The 17549-nt window shown below is 40.1% G+C and overlaps 1 protein-coding gene across 16 annotated transcripts in view; it reads right to left on the bottom strand.

The window, feature by feature from the left end:
• Positions 1-17549, bottom strand: part of PHLDB2 (pleckstrin homology like domain family B member 2) — a 226997-nt gene that overhangs the window by 4314 nt on the left and 205134 nt on the right. For all 16 annotated transcript variants that reach the window (XM_053220826.1, XM_053220828.1, XM_027077706.2 and 13 more), the window contains 4 exons: positions 17187-17394; positions 6454-6544; positions 5400-5546; positions 3174-3393 (listed from right to left, as the gene is read on the bottom strand). In XM_053220826.1, coding sequence (XP_053076801.1) covers positions 3174-3393; positions 5400-5546; positions 6454-6544; positions 17187-17394 — 666 coding nt within the window. The remainder of the gene's footprint in view (positions 1-3173; positions 3394-5399; positions 5547-6453; positions 6545-17186; positions 17395-17549) is intronic.

The raw sequence follows: 17549 nt of genomic DNA, 5'->3' as shown, positions 1-17549 counted from the left end.
AATGTCCCTTTTTTCCAACAACAATGGAAAGCTAGTCTGAAAAACAATAGCCCTGAGAGGGTCAGTGGAAAATATAAAGCTATTAAATTACACTTAACTCAGCATTTCCCAAACTTATTTGACCATGTTTGACCATGGACCATATTTGTATGTGTTCTGGTTTTTTGTTTGTTTGTTTTACTCTTCCTTGGGAAGCACCGTTTTAATTAATGCCACGTTCAGTGGGTTTCAATCAGTTCACTGGGAAGGATACTGCAGTATTAATGGGAATACAATAATACTTTACTTTCTGAAAGCAGGTGTAAAATAAAATGTGGAGCTAAAAGTAAATGTCATCAGTGTTTCAAGGAGGCAGAAAACTGGGAATGAACCTTTTGTTTGTAGGGCAGTTCATATCTGAGAAAGAACTCTCAAAAATGCTGGCCTCACAAGGGCATTGTGAACTAAGAGAATTAATAATGCTATTGTAACTTGACACGATAAAGCTATTCATTCCTTTTGGTAGCATTAGGCCATCAATTTTCAGATATATTTTCTGTCTCAGTTTTCTTTAGAGACTCTTCTAAGGTTTCCCAGTTAATATGTAGGAGGCCAAGCATGGAGGCAGAGAGACTCTGTGATGAGCAACAGAGACTTACGACATTAGCTATCAGCACTCATGTTTACAGCTCCTTCACACGCACGGTGCCCTTTACCTCAGGACAAGCTGAAGGGGTGGGTGTGGTGCCTGTGGGGTCAAGTCCAGCCTGAACTGCAATCTGCATGGCTTCCTGTGGACTGATCTATTCCTGCACTTGGTGATGTTTGGGGAAAGAGCAGGAGTGGAGGCCAGGGGAGCAGACAAGTACTGATGGCTGTAAACAGAGCCAAATGGACAGTGTCTGTCAAACTAGGACGCAGTGGTCAGTTATATAATATGGGAATATTAAAAAGCTAAATGAAACATAATTTTTGCCTGTTTTATATGTTACAGTTCTGAGTAATCATTCATACATCAAAAAGAGATATTTTTTATTATATATTACATAAAACATGTAGATATATATATAAATATATTTTTGTTGTATATTATAAAAACTATAAAATATTTTAATTAAAATATTTTAAAAATAATATATTTTTTAAAGAGAAAACTGATCACCAAGAAGTTTACATTTGGAAAAATGCGTTTACGTGGTCATTAGGAGCACAGGTTCTGACATGGGTCAGAAGGAGGAGGCAGTGAGCAGCTGACCTGGCTGACAGAGGAAAGAATGAAATAAGGGTCTCGGAGAAGAGAAGCAGAGAAGAAGAGTGAAGCTGTTTTGTCTGAAGTTAATTAACATGTTATCTTTGGAAAATTCTGGGTGAGGTTGTCTTTGGAGACTAGCACAGGGCAAAGTTTTGTTTATGGATTTTACAGACATAAGTTGGCATTTCTCATTAAACTGTCATCTTTTCTATTGTACTAACTGAAGAGAACGTCTCTGGATTTTCTTAGAACCCAAGATTAGAAGGCTCAAGAGAGGCAAGCAGGGAACCGGAAGGGGGTTTAGGCCATTCGCTTGGGGCCACTACAGCATTAACTGCATACTGGAGCCCCACCAAAGAGCTCCTAACTGAACGGCATGCACTCCTGGGTCCTCCTCACCCCAACTCTGGGGCCCCCCAGCCAGGGTCTCCTTGTTTTCCACATGCCTCTTGGTGCCTCATACTTCTCTTCATAAACATATCCTGACCTCACACTATGTAGATTAAGTGACTAGACTGTTATTTCTTATTACATTGATTTAACAATTGATTCTTTATTTGACATTGCTCATAAACGCTGATACAGTCACCACAGGGTCTCTTCATAAACTCTTGCATGATATTACTTTTCTTTAGTTGCTTAAGAGAGCAGAGCTAAATCTGTGCTAACAATGGACGTGTTTCGTATGTGACCCAGGAGTAAGAAACTTTTTTCTTTTTCTTTTTTTTTTTTTTTTTGAGGGAGAGAGAGGGGTGGGGGGGGGAGAGAGAGCCTAAGCAGGCTCCACGTTCAATGCAGAACAGGGCTCCAGCTCACGACCTTGAGATCACGACCTGAGCTGAAATCAAGAGTTGGACACTTAACGGACTGAGCCATCCAGGTGCCCCGAGACTTTTTAGTAAGTACAGCAGTTACATAAATATTCCTGTATTTTTTTGAAGACTCAGGTGGGTATGTTTCTCACAATCCATCATTTAAGCAATCCAAAAATATTTCAGTCAGTTAATAAATACTTGTTCACTTGTTCACTGATGAGCTTTACTCTCAGCTTAAATAACATCCTAATTTACAAACTGTAGCTGGATGTCTGTCAGCTAAGGCTGCCTAATTGTGTGTGACTTAAATAGGTCATATGACCATAAATAAATAAACAGAAACCTTTTTTCTGGCTTTGTGGTATAAAAGTCAATATTTTGGTCTAAAAGGATAAATTCCATTTAATATTTGTTCAGACTTCAGGTTATTTCAGAACCCGAACAGACTAATTCACACTTTTAAAATAATAGATAATTTTTATTATTTCTTTAAAAATTAAAAAAAATTTTTTTTTGAACGTTTATTCATTTTTGAGAGACAGAGAGAGACAGAGCATGAGTGGGGAAGGGGCAGAGAGAGGGAGATACAGAATCTGAAACAGGCTCCAGGCTCTGAGCTGTCAGCACAGAACCCGACGCGGGGCTCGAACTCACAAACTGCGAGATCCTGACCTGAGCCAAAGTCAGACGCTCAACCGACTGAGCCACCCAGGTGCCCCTAAAATTTTTTTTAATGTTTATTTATTTTTGAGAGAGAGAGAGAGAGAGAGAGAGAGAGGCAGAGAGAGAGAATCCAAAGCAGGCTCCAGGCTCTGAGCTATCAGCACGGAGCCCACTGCAGGGCTCGAACCCTTGAACCTTGAAATCATGACCCACGCCAAAGTCGGACGGATGCCCAACTGACTAAGCCACTCAGGTGCCCCCAATTTTTATTTCTACAGAGGAAATCATACATATCATGGGGACTATACAACCCTAATATAAAATAATATAGACCTACAAAGCTAATATTGCCCTTAATTCTATTAGTTACCAATCAACCTATTTATACTGACTTTTATTACCTTTGCTCTTTAACAGAGAGTTCCTGATTTGAATATATCACTTAAGAGTTTTTTATCACTCACCTGCATAATAAGAGAATGTGCGCTTGTTCCGATCAAACACAAACCATCGTTTTTTCCAAGTTTTAATTTTTCCACCCATTTTGATAAGGAATCCTCGGCAGGTCTTCTCTGTGATCGATACATGATAACAGGTATCGATATTGTGGCCGGCAGTCTCTACGTGGCTTCGCAAATCAAAGTCTTCCTTCCGGACGGGCAGATAGCGTGTCAAAGGTCGGGCCTGGAAAAGCACAACCCCGTGTCATATATAGCTAATACTTATTTCGTTTAAGGTCACAGTTATTTGAGTGGACATGAACTGGAAAGCCTAAGCATTCAAGTATTCATGTGATTATGAGAACTGAAGATAAACATTATTCTTTGGAGTTTAAAAAATGCATAGCGTTTTCAGAAGGATGCTACAATATGCGGGGGAGGGGGAGGGATAAACTCAGGTGGACAGGTTCTACTCCTTGAGAAGGGCAGATGAGAAAATGGAAAAACATCATTAACCTTAGTTTTACAAGAGGCATATCGCACTTCAAAACACAGGGAAATGAGGCACGAAGTTCCCTGGGCCTCTCCCTATCACCACCTAACATTAGTTCTTAAATAATCTCAGACATGACATGACTGGTGAACAGTATTTAGTAAGTACACGCCCCCCCCCCCCCCCGCCCCCCGGCCCTGCGAGATCCCCTAAAGCTATACATGTTGGCTGATACACACCCTCTGGTAGAAATTGAAGGCAGAGATGTATGTTTTGAGAAGTGAAGCTAAAATAAGGTGAGATGTGGAATCAAAGCCGTACTCAATGAGCTATCCAATGAGCAGATATGGAAAAAATGTATGTGGATGTCTTTTATTTTACTATGGCTGGAGCAGAGAAGTTCGTCTAATCTAGGAAGCACATATCACCATGGGTCACATTTCCAAAATGGTGTTTGACTTTATTCTGTTAATAACCCCATCCTTCTGCCCTGGGGAAAATGACCTACATATATACTTGGAGGAAAACCTTATAATTAGGATTCAAATAGAGAACTGTACTTTTTTGGATTGGCTTTGAATACCAAATAGCCAGGGATGACCTTCACCGCGAATCATAATTTGGCAAAGGATCGGCATAATGAAATAAAATGAACAAGTTTTACTTTGAATTTTTCCTGCAATATTTTGCCTTTGAGTCTGTGGTACTTTGACTTTAGACAGATGCCAGAGACTTACTGATACCTCAAAAACACACAGAGTCTCCAAGATGGGTCTCTCACTGCCATGCTACCAAACTGCCAGCAACTATGAAGAATAAGAGGAACGGTAGTTTTTATGAAGTCTAGTAAAACTTGGTAAAATGGGTTTGAACTTGAAATAGTTGGCACTTCACAAGATTTTATTTTAGTTCCTCAGCCGACATACATTATATAAGCAGCTTTTTAGTTGCAAAGATTCAAACTCTATGATAAGCGGGATAGGAAGTGAAAGGAAATGGGTGATTTTCCTGACTTTTGCTGGAGTTCAGTAACCTTGCACACATGTGTGGACGGCTGTAGCAAAGGGGATATGTGTGACAATACAGTGGTTAGGAAAAAAAACTACCAAGAAATTGGGTTCGTAAAATTATTTTGTTCTGGAGTATTTGCTTCCAAAAATGGCTTCATAGAAGCTTTTCTCTTCCTCAACCAAAGGTTTTAGTTTGGGTGTTGTATTTGTTTTCAGTATCTGGCAGCATTTTTCAAAGCTGCTTGGAAAAACATGCTCCTTTTAAATATACTCCCAAAAATGGGCAGAAGAAAAACTGCCTCTCCCGCCGAATTGTTCTATGCGTGACCAAAGTATCATTTGAGTAGTAGGTCCCAATGAGTTTTTTTTAAATGTTTACTTATTTTTGAGAGACACCACGCATGAGAGAGAAAGGGGGGGAGGGGAAGAGAGAGAGGGAGACAGAGGATCCAAACAAAGCAGGCTCTGAGAGCCCAATGTAGGGCTCAAACTCTCAAACCATGAGATCATGACCTGAGCCGAAATGGGACACTTAACCAACTGCACCACCCAGGTGCCCCTCAATGAGTTTTGAGATAAGCATATATTTTGTTTGTTTGTTTGTTTGTTTCTGTCCCGGCAGTTACATGTCAAGAAGGGCTGCTGAGCACAGTGCCAAGAAAGCCATCCTGACACAGCATGACTGTCTTCTAAACAATGACCAGCAGGGGGCAACCTATTCTAATCCATCCAGACTGACCGACCAACCTGTGCCCTTTGTTTCTCTCTTATTTTTACTTCCTTTTCAATTAACTTCTGCCGCTGGCTAGTTTCTTCCTGCAATCGTTTTTCCAGGAGTTCTCGGCGTCGTTTTTCTTCTTCCAGAGCTCGTTTCTTGGCTTCCATTTCCCGTTCCTAAATACCATTATTCCGAACAAATTTTAAGATATACTGGTTATACTTGGATGATTCCAACTAATGGAAAAGAAAATTCTCCCTAGACAATTGTTGGCTTTATAGCCTGGGCTCTTACAATATATCACCTAGACTAGAATCACCCCTCACATAGTTTTTTAAATCATCCCACGCAGAAAGGCAACCATGACATTTAGTTAACAACTGAATATTAAGTGAACATCCAGCTGTGGAACTCAGTCATTTCATGCTGGTGACTACAACCCTCGCATTTTTAAAACAAAGGATCAAACTGGTCACCCAACACTAGTCATGACCTTGAGCCCTCCTTTCAGTGGCCATCTTCTAACTGAAGGCCATCGGTCCCTCTGGTTTCTTTGTTGCTTTGTGGCTTCCTGGCTGGAGGTAGCAGAGGAAGCCCACGGGGAAGTCGGAAGAGGAAAGGAGGGGCCCTTTAAGGCAGGATGCAAAGGCATTTGGGGGGATTCCTAAGGAAGTTCAGATTCTGGCTTGAAATGCAGTCACAATAACGTGGGATTTTAAATATTACAATAGCACAGTTCACACAAGCTGGCAAGGAAGAGAGAAAACATAAAGACATGACATTCCTCCTTGTTCTTTGGCAGGCAACCACAGTGGCCATCAAAGGGAAAATTCAATACAAAGCATTCATTTCGGTCTACGTTGACACTATACCTATTTTAAATTACAAAATATTGTAGTGCGGTCAGGAGGCCAAGAAATCCTAACACCCTTACTTTTCAGGTAACAAAAATGAGACCAAAAAGGTTGAGTGACGACTCCAAGATTATACTGGTTAATAAGGCCCAAGGACGGTTTCCTGTCAGGTGCAGGACAGCTTGAACCATGAGCTCATTGACCTCTGGTGGAAAGATATTGTACCTACCCTGGATTCAAGCAGCCGAGTCTTCTCTGCATGCGCCTGCTTCAAAAGTCTCTCCATTTCTTCTATTCTGGCAATATTTGAAGTGCTGGCACTGAATAGAACACAGCAGAACACAAAATACCCTTTTAAGAATACTGTTTGGGAGGGATGTCTCTTTAAGTACCCACGCAGATGTGCACACGCACACCCGCTCACAGGTTCCAGGATGGTGAACGATGCAATCCAATGTAATTTAAAGGATGTTACTTAGGAGAGTCATTGGCCTGAAAAGGAAACTCAGTTCAGGTCTGAAAACTGTAGGTGACATTGGCTTATCTCAGTTTAGGAGACAAAATATAGGCAAGGAAAATAATACCAAAGTAGAGTGCTTTAGTCATAAATAAATAAACACAAACTAAATCTTACAAAGTGTGTTCTCAAAATACTTTTTCCAAGGTCTAAAAATTAATGGACTGTGGGAGGCCTTCTTTTTAATTTAAACATTCAGAGATACCAGACCAATAAGACTACAGAGTTCTATGCAGATGATACCTAAGGTTTGAAGACACTTTATTTGGTTTGGAAATGTGTTCCCAGCTGCTTTTTTGCTGTGCCTCTATACACGTGGACATTTTAGAGGGCGCCTGGCTGGCTCAGTTAGAAGAGTGTGTGATTCTTGATCTCGGGGTCATGGGTTCAAGCTCCACATCGGGTGTAGAGATTACTAAAAAAATACTTATGACATTTTGTTTCTTCTTTTTTTAATGTTTATTTTTGAGGGAGGGTGGAGGGGCAGAGAGAGGGGGACAGAGGATCCAAAGCAAGCTCCATGCTGACAACACAGAGCCTGATGTGGAGCTGGAACTCACAAACCGTGAGATCGTGACCTGAGCCAAAGTCAGACGCTTAACGGACTGAGCCACCCAGGTGCCTCGACATTTTATTTCTTACAGGACGATGCCAATTAAAAAAAGACTTCTCTCATAGGTGCAACAGAAGGGTGGTGGGTGGCTAGTTTTGTCAATGATACCCAATACTCATCCTCCATATACCGATGAGGAAACGCTATGAAAAGATTCAAGAGCTTCAAAAGAAATGCATCTTTTTTTTTTTTAATTGGAGAATTTATAAGAAATGCATCTCGAGAAAGACATCATGCAAACAAGTGAAGGCAAAAACCTTAAGGAGTAAAAGCTGCAAGAACAGTTAGGGTAAGTAACTAAAAGAGAAATAGAAGAACTTGGAAATGTTTAACGCAAACCAAAAAATGTTATTTTTCTCTTACTGATGTTTTATTTGAGTGTTCTGGAAACAGGGGCATGACCTAGGTCAAAACTTATTTACTCTGATATTCCAGCCATAGAGAACCAGTGTTATTTCCTATGCATGTATCCTTGTATAGCCATTGAATATAGGTCTTCTTTTCTAGACTCTCTTGGGGACAGAGACACTTTTGTGCCTGTATCTTCCATAGCATAGAGACTGGCACATAGTAGGGATTCATGTCAGATGCATTTATATAAAAATGAATTCATATGAAAATAAGGGGCACCTGGGTGGCTCGGTCGGTTGAGCATTCACCTTCAGCTCAGGTCATGATCTCGCGGTTCGTGGGTTCGAGCCCCGCATCGGGCTCTGCTGACAGCTCAGAGCCTTGAACCTGCTTCACATTCTGTGTCTCCCTCTCCTCTCTCCACCCCTCTCAGCTCGCACTCTGTCTCTCTCTCTCTCTTTCTCAAAAATAAATATTAAAAAGTTAAATTCATATGAAAATGAAAAGGATAATTTTTAGTATATCTCCCCAAATTATATTGTTGATCAACTCAAATCTAGGTTGTTTCAAGCATAGGGCTAAATTCCTTTCCACAGATCAATGACCACAGCAACGTCATACATACAGTTTACCTTAAAGTCAGTAATAGCAGCTCTATAGCAGCTTTATTCATAATTGCCAAAATTTGGAAGCGACCAAGATATCCTTCAGTAGGTAAATGAATAACTAAATGGCAGCACTTCCAGAAAATGGAATATTATTCAGCTCTAAAAAGAAATGAGCTATCAAGTCATGAAGAGACATGGAGGAAACTTAAATGCACATTTAAGTGAAAGAAGCCAATCTGAAAAGGCTACACCTGTATGACTCCAACTATATGACGTTCTGGAAAAGGAGAAAGTAAACCATGGAGACATGGAGACAGTAAAAAGATTAATTTAGTGGTGGCCAGTGGTTTGAAATGGCGGGTGGGAGGGAGGGAAGGATGTATATGCAGAGCACAGAGGATTTTTAGGGCAATGAAAGCCCTCTGTATGACACTGTAATTAATGATGCATATGTGACATTATACATTTGTTCAAATCCACAAAATGCACAACATCAAAGGTAAACCCTGTTGTAAGCTATGGACCCTGGGTGACAATGATGTGTCAACATCGGTTCGTGAAAAAAAATTTTTTTAATGTTTATTTATTTTTGATAGAGAAAGAGACACAGAGTATGAGTGGGGGAGGGGAAGAGAGAGAGGGAGGCACAGAATCCAAAGCAGGCTCCAGGCTCTGAGCTGTCAGCACAGAGTTCGACGTGGGGTTTGAACCCACGAACTGTGAGATCTGACCTGAGCTGAAGTTGGATGCCTCACCAAAACCACCCAGGTGCCCCTCAACATAGGTTCATTAACTGTAATAAATCTACCACTCTGATGGGGAATGTTGATAATGGGGGAGGCTATGTACGTGCAGGGACAGGGATCTCTGTATCTTCCGCTCAGTTTTGCTGTGAACAAAAAACTGCTCTAAAAAATTATCTTTTAGGAAAAAAAAAAATCAGTACTTCCGGCCCTATTATAAAATGCATTCATCCAGGAAAGGGACAGCCTTAGGAATGCTGTATCCTTAGAAGTTAACTGATCTCTGTACTTTGCAGGGTTACTTTGGGCCCATTTTTAGCCAGGAGTGTTCTCCTGACAAGGACAAAAACATGGCAATTTCTCCTCATTATTTCCATGAACTGTTGGGAGAGGTACAAAAGGGTAAATTCTATTCTCTTCAACCAGCAAGGATTAAAGAAAAAAAATTTTTTTAAATGTTTATTTATTTTTGAGAGACAGAGAGAGACAGAGCATAGCTGAGGGGGTGGGGGGCGCAGAGAGAGAAGGAGACACAGAATCTGAAGCAGGCTCCAGGCTCTGAGCTGGCAGCACAGAGCCTGATGCGGGGCTCGAACTCATGGACTGTGAGATCATGTCCTGAGCTGAAGTTGGACGCTTAACCGACTGAGCCACCCAGGCGCCCCAAAAAATCTTTAAATTTTTGTGCAAGAATTCGTATTCCTCCTTATTAAGAATAGTCAACCTCACAGACGTTAAAGGGGCACACTTTGTCAGCTCAACTGAGAAAGCCCCGGACAAACTTCAGGCCCTAGAACAGCACAAAATCATGTTTATATTCTATCGTGTTCTCTGTGACATCAGATATATATGTCTTATGTCTCCAGTTTATTTGGAAATAAATAATTTGTTCACTACGTCTCAGGTCTCAAAAACTCATCAATTAAAAAAAAACAAAAAAGCCCTCACCAAGAGTCTAATCTCCATCTACCCTACAGTTCTTTCTACAACATACTCACTTTTGGTCCAACTTGTGCCTGAACATTGTTAGATACAGAAAACTTATTGTATCCATTTCTTCATCGACCGGACAACATTCTTAGAATGTTGATACTTAAGTTGAATCAAAATCTGTCTTTCTACAGCTTCCAATTACTGGCCTAAGTATGACCTTGAGCTACATGAAACCTATCCACATGAATTGGTTGGAAATAACTCGGTTAGAAACAAATATTTTCAGCCCATGGTTTTTCATGTATCTGTAATTTGGGCATATCCTGGGGGCAAGTTTTAAAACACTTACCTGTCTTTAAATATTTCTGTTCATTCTTATTTTAGAATTTTTTCAGGCATATATATAAATATATATGTATATATATATTTATATATATATAAATATTTATAATTATTTTCTGCCAATTATATTTAAATCTCCCAATTTGGCAATATTCCCATAAATGTCTTAACTTCTGCTCCAAAGAAACTCAATTTTCTGAAAACATTTGACAGAAAGTACATGTTAACATTTACCACTTCCTGTCTTCATAACTTTTAGGCACCTACAGTCACCTATTTTTTTTTTAAGCTCTCCTTTTATACTTTTAAAGCTACTTTGGTTATTTTGTTTAAAAAATAATTTGTATCCATGGGTACCTACTTGTTCTCTATGGTTCCACTTTTACTATTCTTGAGTTTAATTGAATTTTACTATTCTTGAGTTTAATATTTCCTTGACGTGTAAACCATTTTTATTTAGCAAAACTTCTCTGCTGTGTCCTACCATGTCATCACCAGTTTTGCTTTTATGTCCCATGGGGATTGCACCTAGAGTTACAAGCAAAGGCCGCTGCAACAGGAGTGTAGGGAGAAGTCTAGGCTTGTCGATACCATGGCATCCATGTATACCCAAATGTCAGCAAATGAAATGCCATCTGGTGTAGCACCTGCCATATAGGAGGAGAGTCTGAAGTCACTGGAGATAAGCTTTATCCTGCATTACCTATAGCACAACACTCATCTTTGCTTTCTCAAGCCTCTCAAAGTTACAAGAGGAGCAATGTGTCCTGCCATTGCCTCAACTTCGGACCTTCCTTAAAAGGCAGGCATAACTTTCGATGTCAATGCTGTAAGGGTGCTGGTGATATGAGTCATTGGGCCATTAATGGTATACAGATGACTAGTTTTGACTGCCTTTCCCACTTAGTAATGTTCTATTTTATCAACTGAAGACCTCTTTTTACTGACCGACTTTGGCAAAAACCATATACATAAAGAAAAAAAAAAAGCTTCCATCAAGGATAAAAGCATCCAAATAGCAGATTTGGGGTTTTTGGTGCTTTTCAGAATAGTCACTCATAGGCAAAGGCAAAAACAAAAAAACAAAAAAACAAAAAAAAAAAAAAAAAAAAAGGAAGCAAGAAAAGCTAAGAACAATGTCATACGAGAAATAAGTAAACAAAACCAGACCGAAACAAAACCAACAGAAGCAAAACAAAATTCTCCATAAAGACACACAAAACTTTTTCAGGACTGCTGTCAGTGCACTAACACTACCACTAAGTGAAGAACCAGATTATTTATTTTCAATGAATCTTCTCAAGTACTTTTTCAGCTTAAGCAAATTATTATTCCTTATAAGGGGTCTAATTTTTCTCTAGTCAGTAGCTCCTTGAATATTACAAGAACACAAGCCCTCTAACCCCTCCTGACCATCGTTCACATGGTTTGACATATCCAGTCCCTTTGACACATGGCTGCCCTCCCCTGCGATCACTTTGTTTGTCTGGATCTCTTCTGAAAGAACTCCCGAGAATAAAATGCATACACTAGGTGTTGACATACTGGGGAAGAAAGCAGAATACCAACCTTTGCCTAAACTGAAGAAATTAGAAGCATGCAGAATTTGGATGAAAGCATCCCTTAAAGCCAAGTTCAGCCGTGGATTGCTCTCAACCCCATACTCAGTCTTGCTCCCCACCACCCATGCACACGGCTGGTATTTAAGCCATAATGAGGGATCAAGTTCCTCAACATTTTCTCCAAGTATGAGCACAAGGTCAGGGCTTAGGAAATTAGTAATAGCAATTGTGATAATAACATATCATTGTAGGCGGTATGCAGGGATCTGCATTGTATAAGCCAAGTCAGTAATTTTAGCAGAGTAGAGGTTTTATGCAGAATTGACTCTCAGCTGCTGTTTTCTATGACCCAAGACCTGTTTTCTTAGCTTTTTGTTTGTTTATGGTGTAAGTAATGATGCTGAAAAAGCAAAAACATTATGTGACTCAAGTAACTCTCTGGCAGACACAAAAATGATGTCTCAACAAAAAGGGAAAGGCCAGTGTCCCCACAACTCTGAGTAGTTCTATAATTCTACAAATGGCTTTTTGTGACATAATAAACCACAAGACCAGGTTTATGTCACTCGAATTTCAGCATGGAATTACCTCTTTAATATACATATCATTTTAGGGGATTTTCATACATAACTTAAAAACAATCACACAAAGAGAAAATGTTTTAGTCTTTTCTTTCTCTCGCTACCTAACCTCAAAAAGTTCTCATTAAGGATGTGGTGTCGTAATATACATTCCAAACATTAGTTTCTTATTACCCATTTGCCTGATGTTTATCATATTATTTTCCATTATAATAGTGGATACAAGCTTATCTTAGGGCAGCATGAACTTTTTAAAGTAGATGGTGGTACAGAAGAAAAATGTTTGTTTCTCTCTTTCTTTTTTACACTAGACCTTTTACAAGTATCTTCCACTTGGGCTTCATTTTTTTTTTTTTTTGACATTCAAAGGATCAGACAGTCATATGGAATAAATACTATTAGTAATTTCTGACCATGGTGATTGGTTATCTGTGATTGGTATTACCACTGAGTCAGGTCTACGTGAAGTAAGAATGGAAGATAATCATGGCCACGAATAACCCCCTGCCAGGAATGCTCTACAGTGATGCTGTCCTCCTCATTTGGCATAGTTAGGGGAACCATGCTCATTCTCTACCTTTGGAAGCCATTTTAGTAAAAAGCAACTGGGCGAGCAAATAAAAATAAATTAAATTTTTGCCTGTCACTGTGTTAAGTGTCCAGAACTGAATGTGTAATGCTTGGTACTTAGAATCGAAGTGGTTCCTTTTTGGGTAATTTCCTGTACCCGCTGCTGCACCACTGTTGTTTACCATACACAATGGAATACGATGTGGCAATGAGAAAGAATGACATCTGGCCTTTTGTAGCAACGTGGATTGAACTGGAGAGTGTTATGCTAAGTGAAATAAGTTATACGGAGAAAGACAGATACCATATGTTTTCACTCTTATGTGGATCCTGAGAAACTTAACAGAAGACCATGGGCGAGGGGAAGGGAAAAAAAAAAGTTAGAGAGGGAGGGAGCCAAAACCTAAGAGACTCTCAAAAACTGAGAATAAACTGAGGGTTGATGGTGAGTGGGAGGGTGGGTGATGGGCATTGAGGAGGGCACCTGTTGGGATGAGCACTGGGTGTTGTATGGAAACCAATTTGACAATACATTTCATATTTAAAAAAATAATAAAAAAATAAATATGAGACATGAGGAGTGGTAATTTGAAGGGATGAATATTCACTTCAATTTTGGGAGGGGAGGATGAGGTGGGGAGTAGAAAACGCCAAGACAGGAAACTGCATAGAGTGTATTTCTTTACAAAAGATGGCTCACGAATAGAAAAATAAAAGATCAAATTATCAAGAGTTCACGAAGGAAATATTGACATGAAATCTTCACAATTATTTGTGAAGAGGGGAGGACAGTCTGATGTTTTCAAAATAACGACTAAGTACAAAGTGCCACAGAATGGGAGTTGCTCTGACACTGGGAGCTGCATCTTGCATTCTGTGTTCTTGATTTTTAAAAAAAAAATTTTTTTTAATGTTTATTTATTTTTGAGAAAGAGAGACACAGTGTGAGCTGGGGAGGGGCGGAGAGAGAAGGGGATGCAGAATCTGAAGCAGGCTCCAGGCTGTCAGCACAGAGCCTGACGCAGGGCTTGAACTCACAAACCACGAGATCATGATCTGAGCCGAAGTTGGACGCTTAAGCGACTGAGCCACCCAGGCAACCCATCTGTGTTCTTGCTTTTAATGCCCACTTTTATTCCTCTTGCCCTTATGGTATAATGGTTGTTGGGCTGCCGACTTTTGTTTGTGTCTTGTTATTCAAAAGCACCACATCTGGCTGGTCAGTTGACTGTCATTTATGAAAAATTACTCAAAATTCAAGGCTTTCTGTTCTGAAAACATCAGCTCCCAGCACCTACTGGCATGGCCCAGACAAGCCCTAACCCATACTCAATGTCTGCCCCCCAAGCAGTCATACTGAACTTTTTAAAAAGTGAGATATTGCATCTTTTAATATTGAATAATGTAAAACACTCAGCCCTCTGACCTGACATCATAATGGCAGCAAAAAAGAAAAAAATCCTATTTTTTATCATTACATAATCTCCTCCTTCAATTGAGGTCATTTCCATGTGACAAGCAGCAATACGATTCTCATCGTTGCTTTAGTGTTTACCCCCAGAGACTCCTTTCCTTCTCTGGCAGGATATAACCAGTAATATTAATACTCTACCCATTAATGCCAAAATTAAAATTCACTGTTCTTTACCACAGAATGTAGCATCTGTCCTTTTCTCGTTTTCCCCCCACCCCTAAAATTTCCTGGCTATAATGGCTACCTATAGTTGGGTCTCTCATATTCTTTTTTTTTTTAATTTTTTTAATGTTTATTTATTTTTGAGAGAGAGAAAGAGACAGAGTGTGAGTGGGTGAGGGGCAGAGAAAGAGGGAGACACAGAATCCAAAGCAGGCTCCAAGATCCAAGCTGTCAGCACAGAGCCCGACATGAGGCTCAAAACCATGAACCGTGAGATCATGACCTGAGCGAAGTCAGATGCTTAACCAACTGAGCCACCCAGGCGCCCCAATAAAGGGTCTCTCATATTCTTTTCATTTATGAAATACAAAACAACCTAAAGCTGAGTAGACCTTGCTGATATTACTTTCCCTCTGTCTCTGTCATTTTTTTTTTTTTAATTTTAGGTGGAGGGAGAGTAGATTATTTGAACCTTTGCAATGAAATAAATTTTATTTACATGATGGTAATTTTCCATTAAAATGTGGGGTTTTTTTTTAGCGTTTATTATTTTCTTTGAGAGAGACAGAGCATGAGCAGAGGAGGCGCAGAGGGAGAGGGAGACACAGAATCCGAAGCAGGCTCCAGGCTCTGAGCTATTGGCATAAAGCCCGACGTGGGGGTCGAACTCATGAACCTTGAGATCATGACCTAAACTGAAGTTGGATGCTTAACTGACTGAGCCACCCAGGCGCCCCTCCATTAAGATGTTTTAAAATCCACCATCCTCTTGTATTCAAGAAACAACCCCTCCATTTTGCACACCAGAAGCAAATCAGCACCAAGAGCATTGTGTGATCTGTTTCAAGTAGGACAATCAATTGTCTGGTCAAAGCCATACAGCACAAGTGGAAGGAAGTTCCCGCTCCCACCTGTGGCTTCATTCCAATATATGGAAGTCTGTTGATGGCAATTAATTATCCAGCCAGACATTTACATTTAGGACACACAAGTGCTCAGTTAATATTTACTGAATATTGGCTTGTTTCTTAGGTTGAAATCATAATCGTTCTCAGCCAATTAAAATAGATCAAACACAGAAAAATACCAAAATTGAAAATATGTCCATCTCACTATATCCTGAGGTATTTACTCAGCCAACACTTAACTGAATACCTGCTATCTGCTAAGATCTCTGCTGGGTGGAGAAACCGAAAGGTAATTAGACATCCTCCTTGACATTGAGGAAATCACCAATTAATTACCAAAGGAAAAATTTCATACCACAATGTGATCAGGGATATAACAGAAAAAAGCATCAAGCACAATAGAAACACAGAAGAAAAAGGCCCTAAAGGGAGAAATCTTCATGAGTTTCCAACTTAAGCTTAAGCCTGAAGGATGAGGAAAATTCCTCCAGGCTCAGATAGGAGAGGGGGTTGGAGATGATAAAGATGTTTTGCAATGACAGACACTACCGGTGCTCAGTAAGTATATATAGGTTGAGTGAATACAAAAAGGGAAGGATTAATTTGGCCGTAGTCAGTGCTGTGCTGGCAAACCCGTTCTCTGGAGGGAAATAAAACCCTGATACATGGAAAATGTCAATTTATGTGGAGTACATGCTCCTCCTACAGGCAATTTCAAACTACCAACATGACATCACTGATCACGCGGAGGGGGAAAGACGCACACGTGGCACTTGCCAGCTAGTATGAGCCAAGTCCAGCCCACTGTTGACTCTAGAGCACTCTATAAGTATTTGTGGAATGAAGGAGCCTGTGAATGGATGAATGAACAAACTATTTGATTCCAGGCCCAGGACTAATATGGTCAAAGGCTCAGAGATTTGAGTATTAAGAAGCTCTGTGAGGTGTATCAGGAGGAGAGGGTGAATGGGAAGTTGAGTTGGATGTAGAATGCAGGTTCAAGGGTATGACTTTTCTCAAAAGGTAGTAGGGCATCATCACAGCTCTTGAAGGGGCAGAGTACCATGACCAGATCTATATTTTAGATGTGTCGTTAGCCATAATTCCCTAAGACCATACTTTGCCTCAAAGTATGAACACAAATGTGAATAGTTAAACCCTTACAAAAATTCTAATACGTGGAAGAGCTAAAGCCTTCCTTTTAATGAAACATAAGTGTAAGCAATCCTTTAACAGTCTTACTATACTGTTGGAAATTATTTCTTTATTCAATCAAAAGGAGTCCTAATGAAGGTCGGAGTCAACCAACAAAGGCAAATCAATGTTGAAGCACAGAATACATGTGAACTCAAATGTAAAGACACAAAGCAAAGGAGAAAAATGGCTTATATGGTGTCTGACTGGCTAAGTCACACAGGATACAAGGAAACTGCTTTCAAAGGCTGCCATGACACTCAGCCCTCCTCCTCACCGTGGACTCTGTATGTCTCAGAAATGTGGGCTGGTGCATATACATTGCCCCCAAGCGAATGGCTTTACTTTTTGAGACCAGCAGGTCCTTTTATAAACTGGAAATCTTAACTGTGAATATATCTTACCTAGAGATATTGTCAGGTGAGCAGGCAGAGATGCTGGTCTCCATGCTATCAGAACTGTCTAGGCTCAAAGTATCAAAGGCCTGGTCCTTATAGCTGTGATCGGGATAGTGGAAACTGTTCAAGTAGACATTTGATTCAGATGCTGTGCGGTTGTAAAATTCAGAAGATTTCTGCCTTTGTCCTTCACTCATCTGTTGGTGATTATACCCTGAGGGAAGAGCCATAAATATGTTAGTATGCCTCATTTTTCAGCCTTAGATCTTCTGAGAGTCAAACCAGCAGCCCAAAACATCTGCCTGTGAAACTTGGGCCTTGGTCTAATTTGTTTCGAAGCCAAGAAGATCAAAGACACAGCATCATGCT

This window comes from Acinonyx jubatus, chromosome C2 (assembly GCF_027475565.1).
Source record: "Acinonyx jubatus isolate Ajub_Pintada_27869175 chromosome C2, VMU_Ajub_asm_v1.0, whole genome shotgun sequence".
Classification (NCBI taxonomy): domain Eukaryota; kingdom Metazoa; phylum Chordata; class Mammalia; order Carnivora; family Felidae; genus Acinonyx; species Acinonyx jubatus.
Note: the sequence above shows the minus strand (reverse complement) of the source record. Positions and strands in the feature narration are given on the sequence as shown.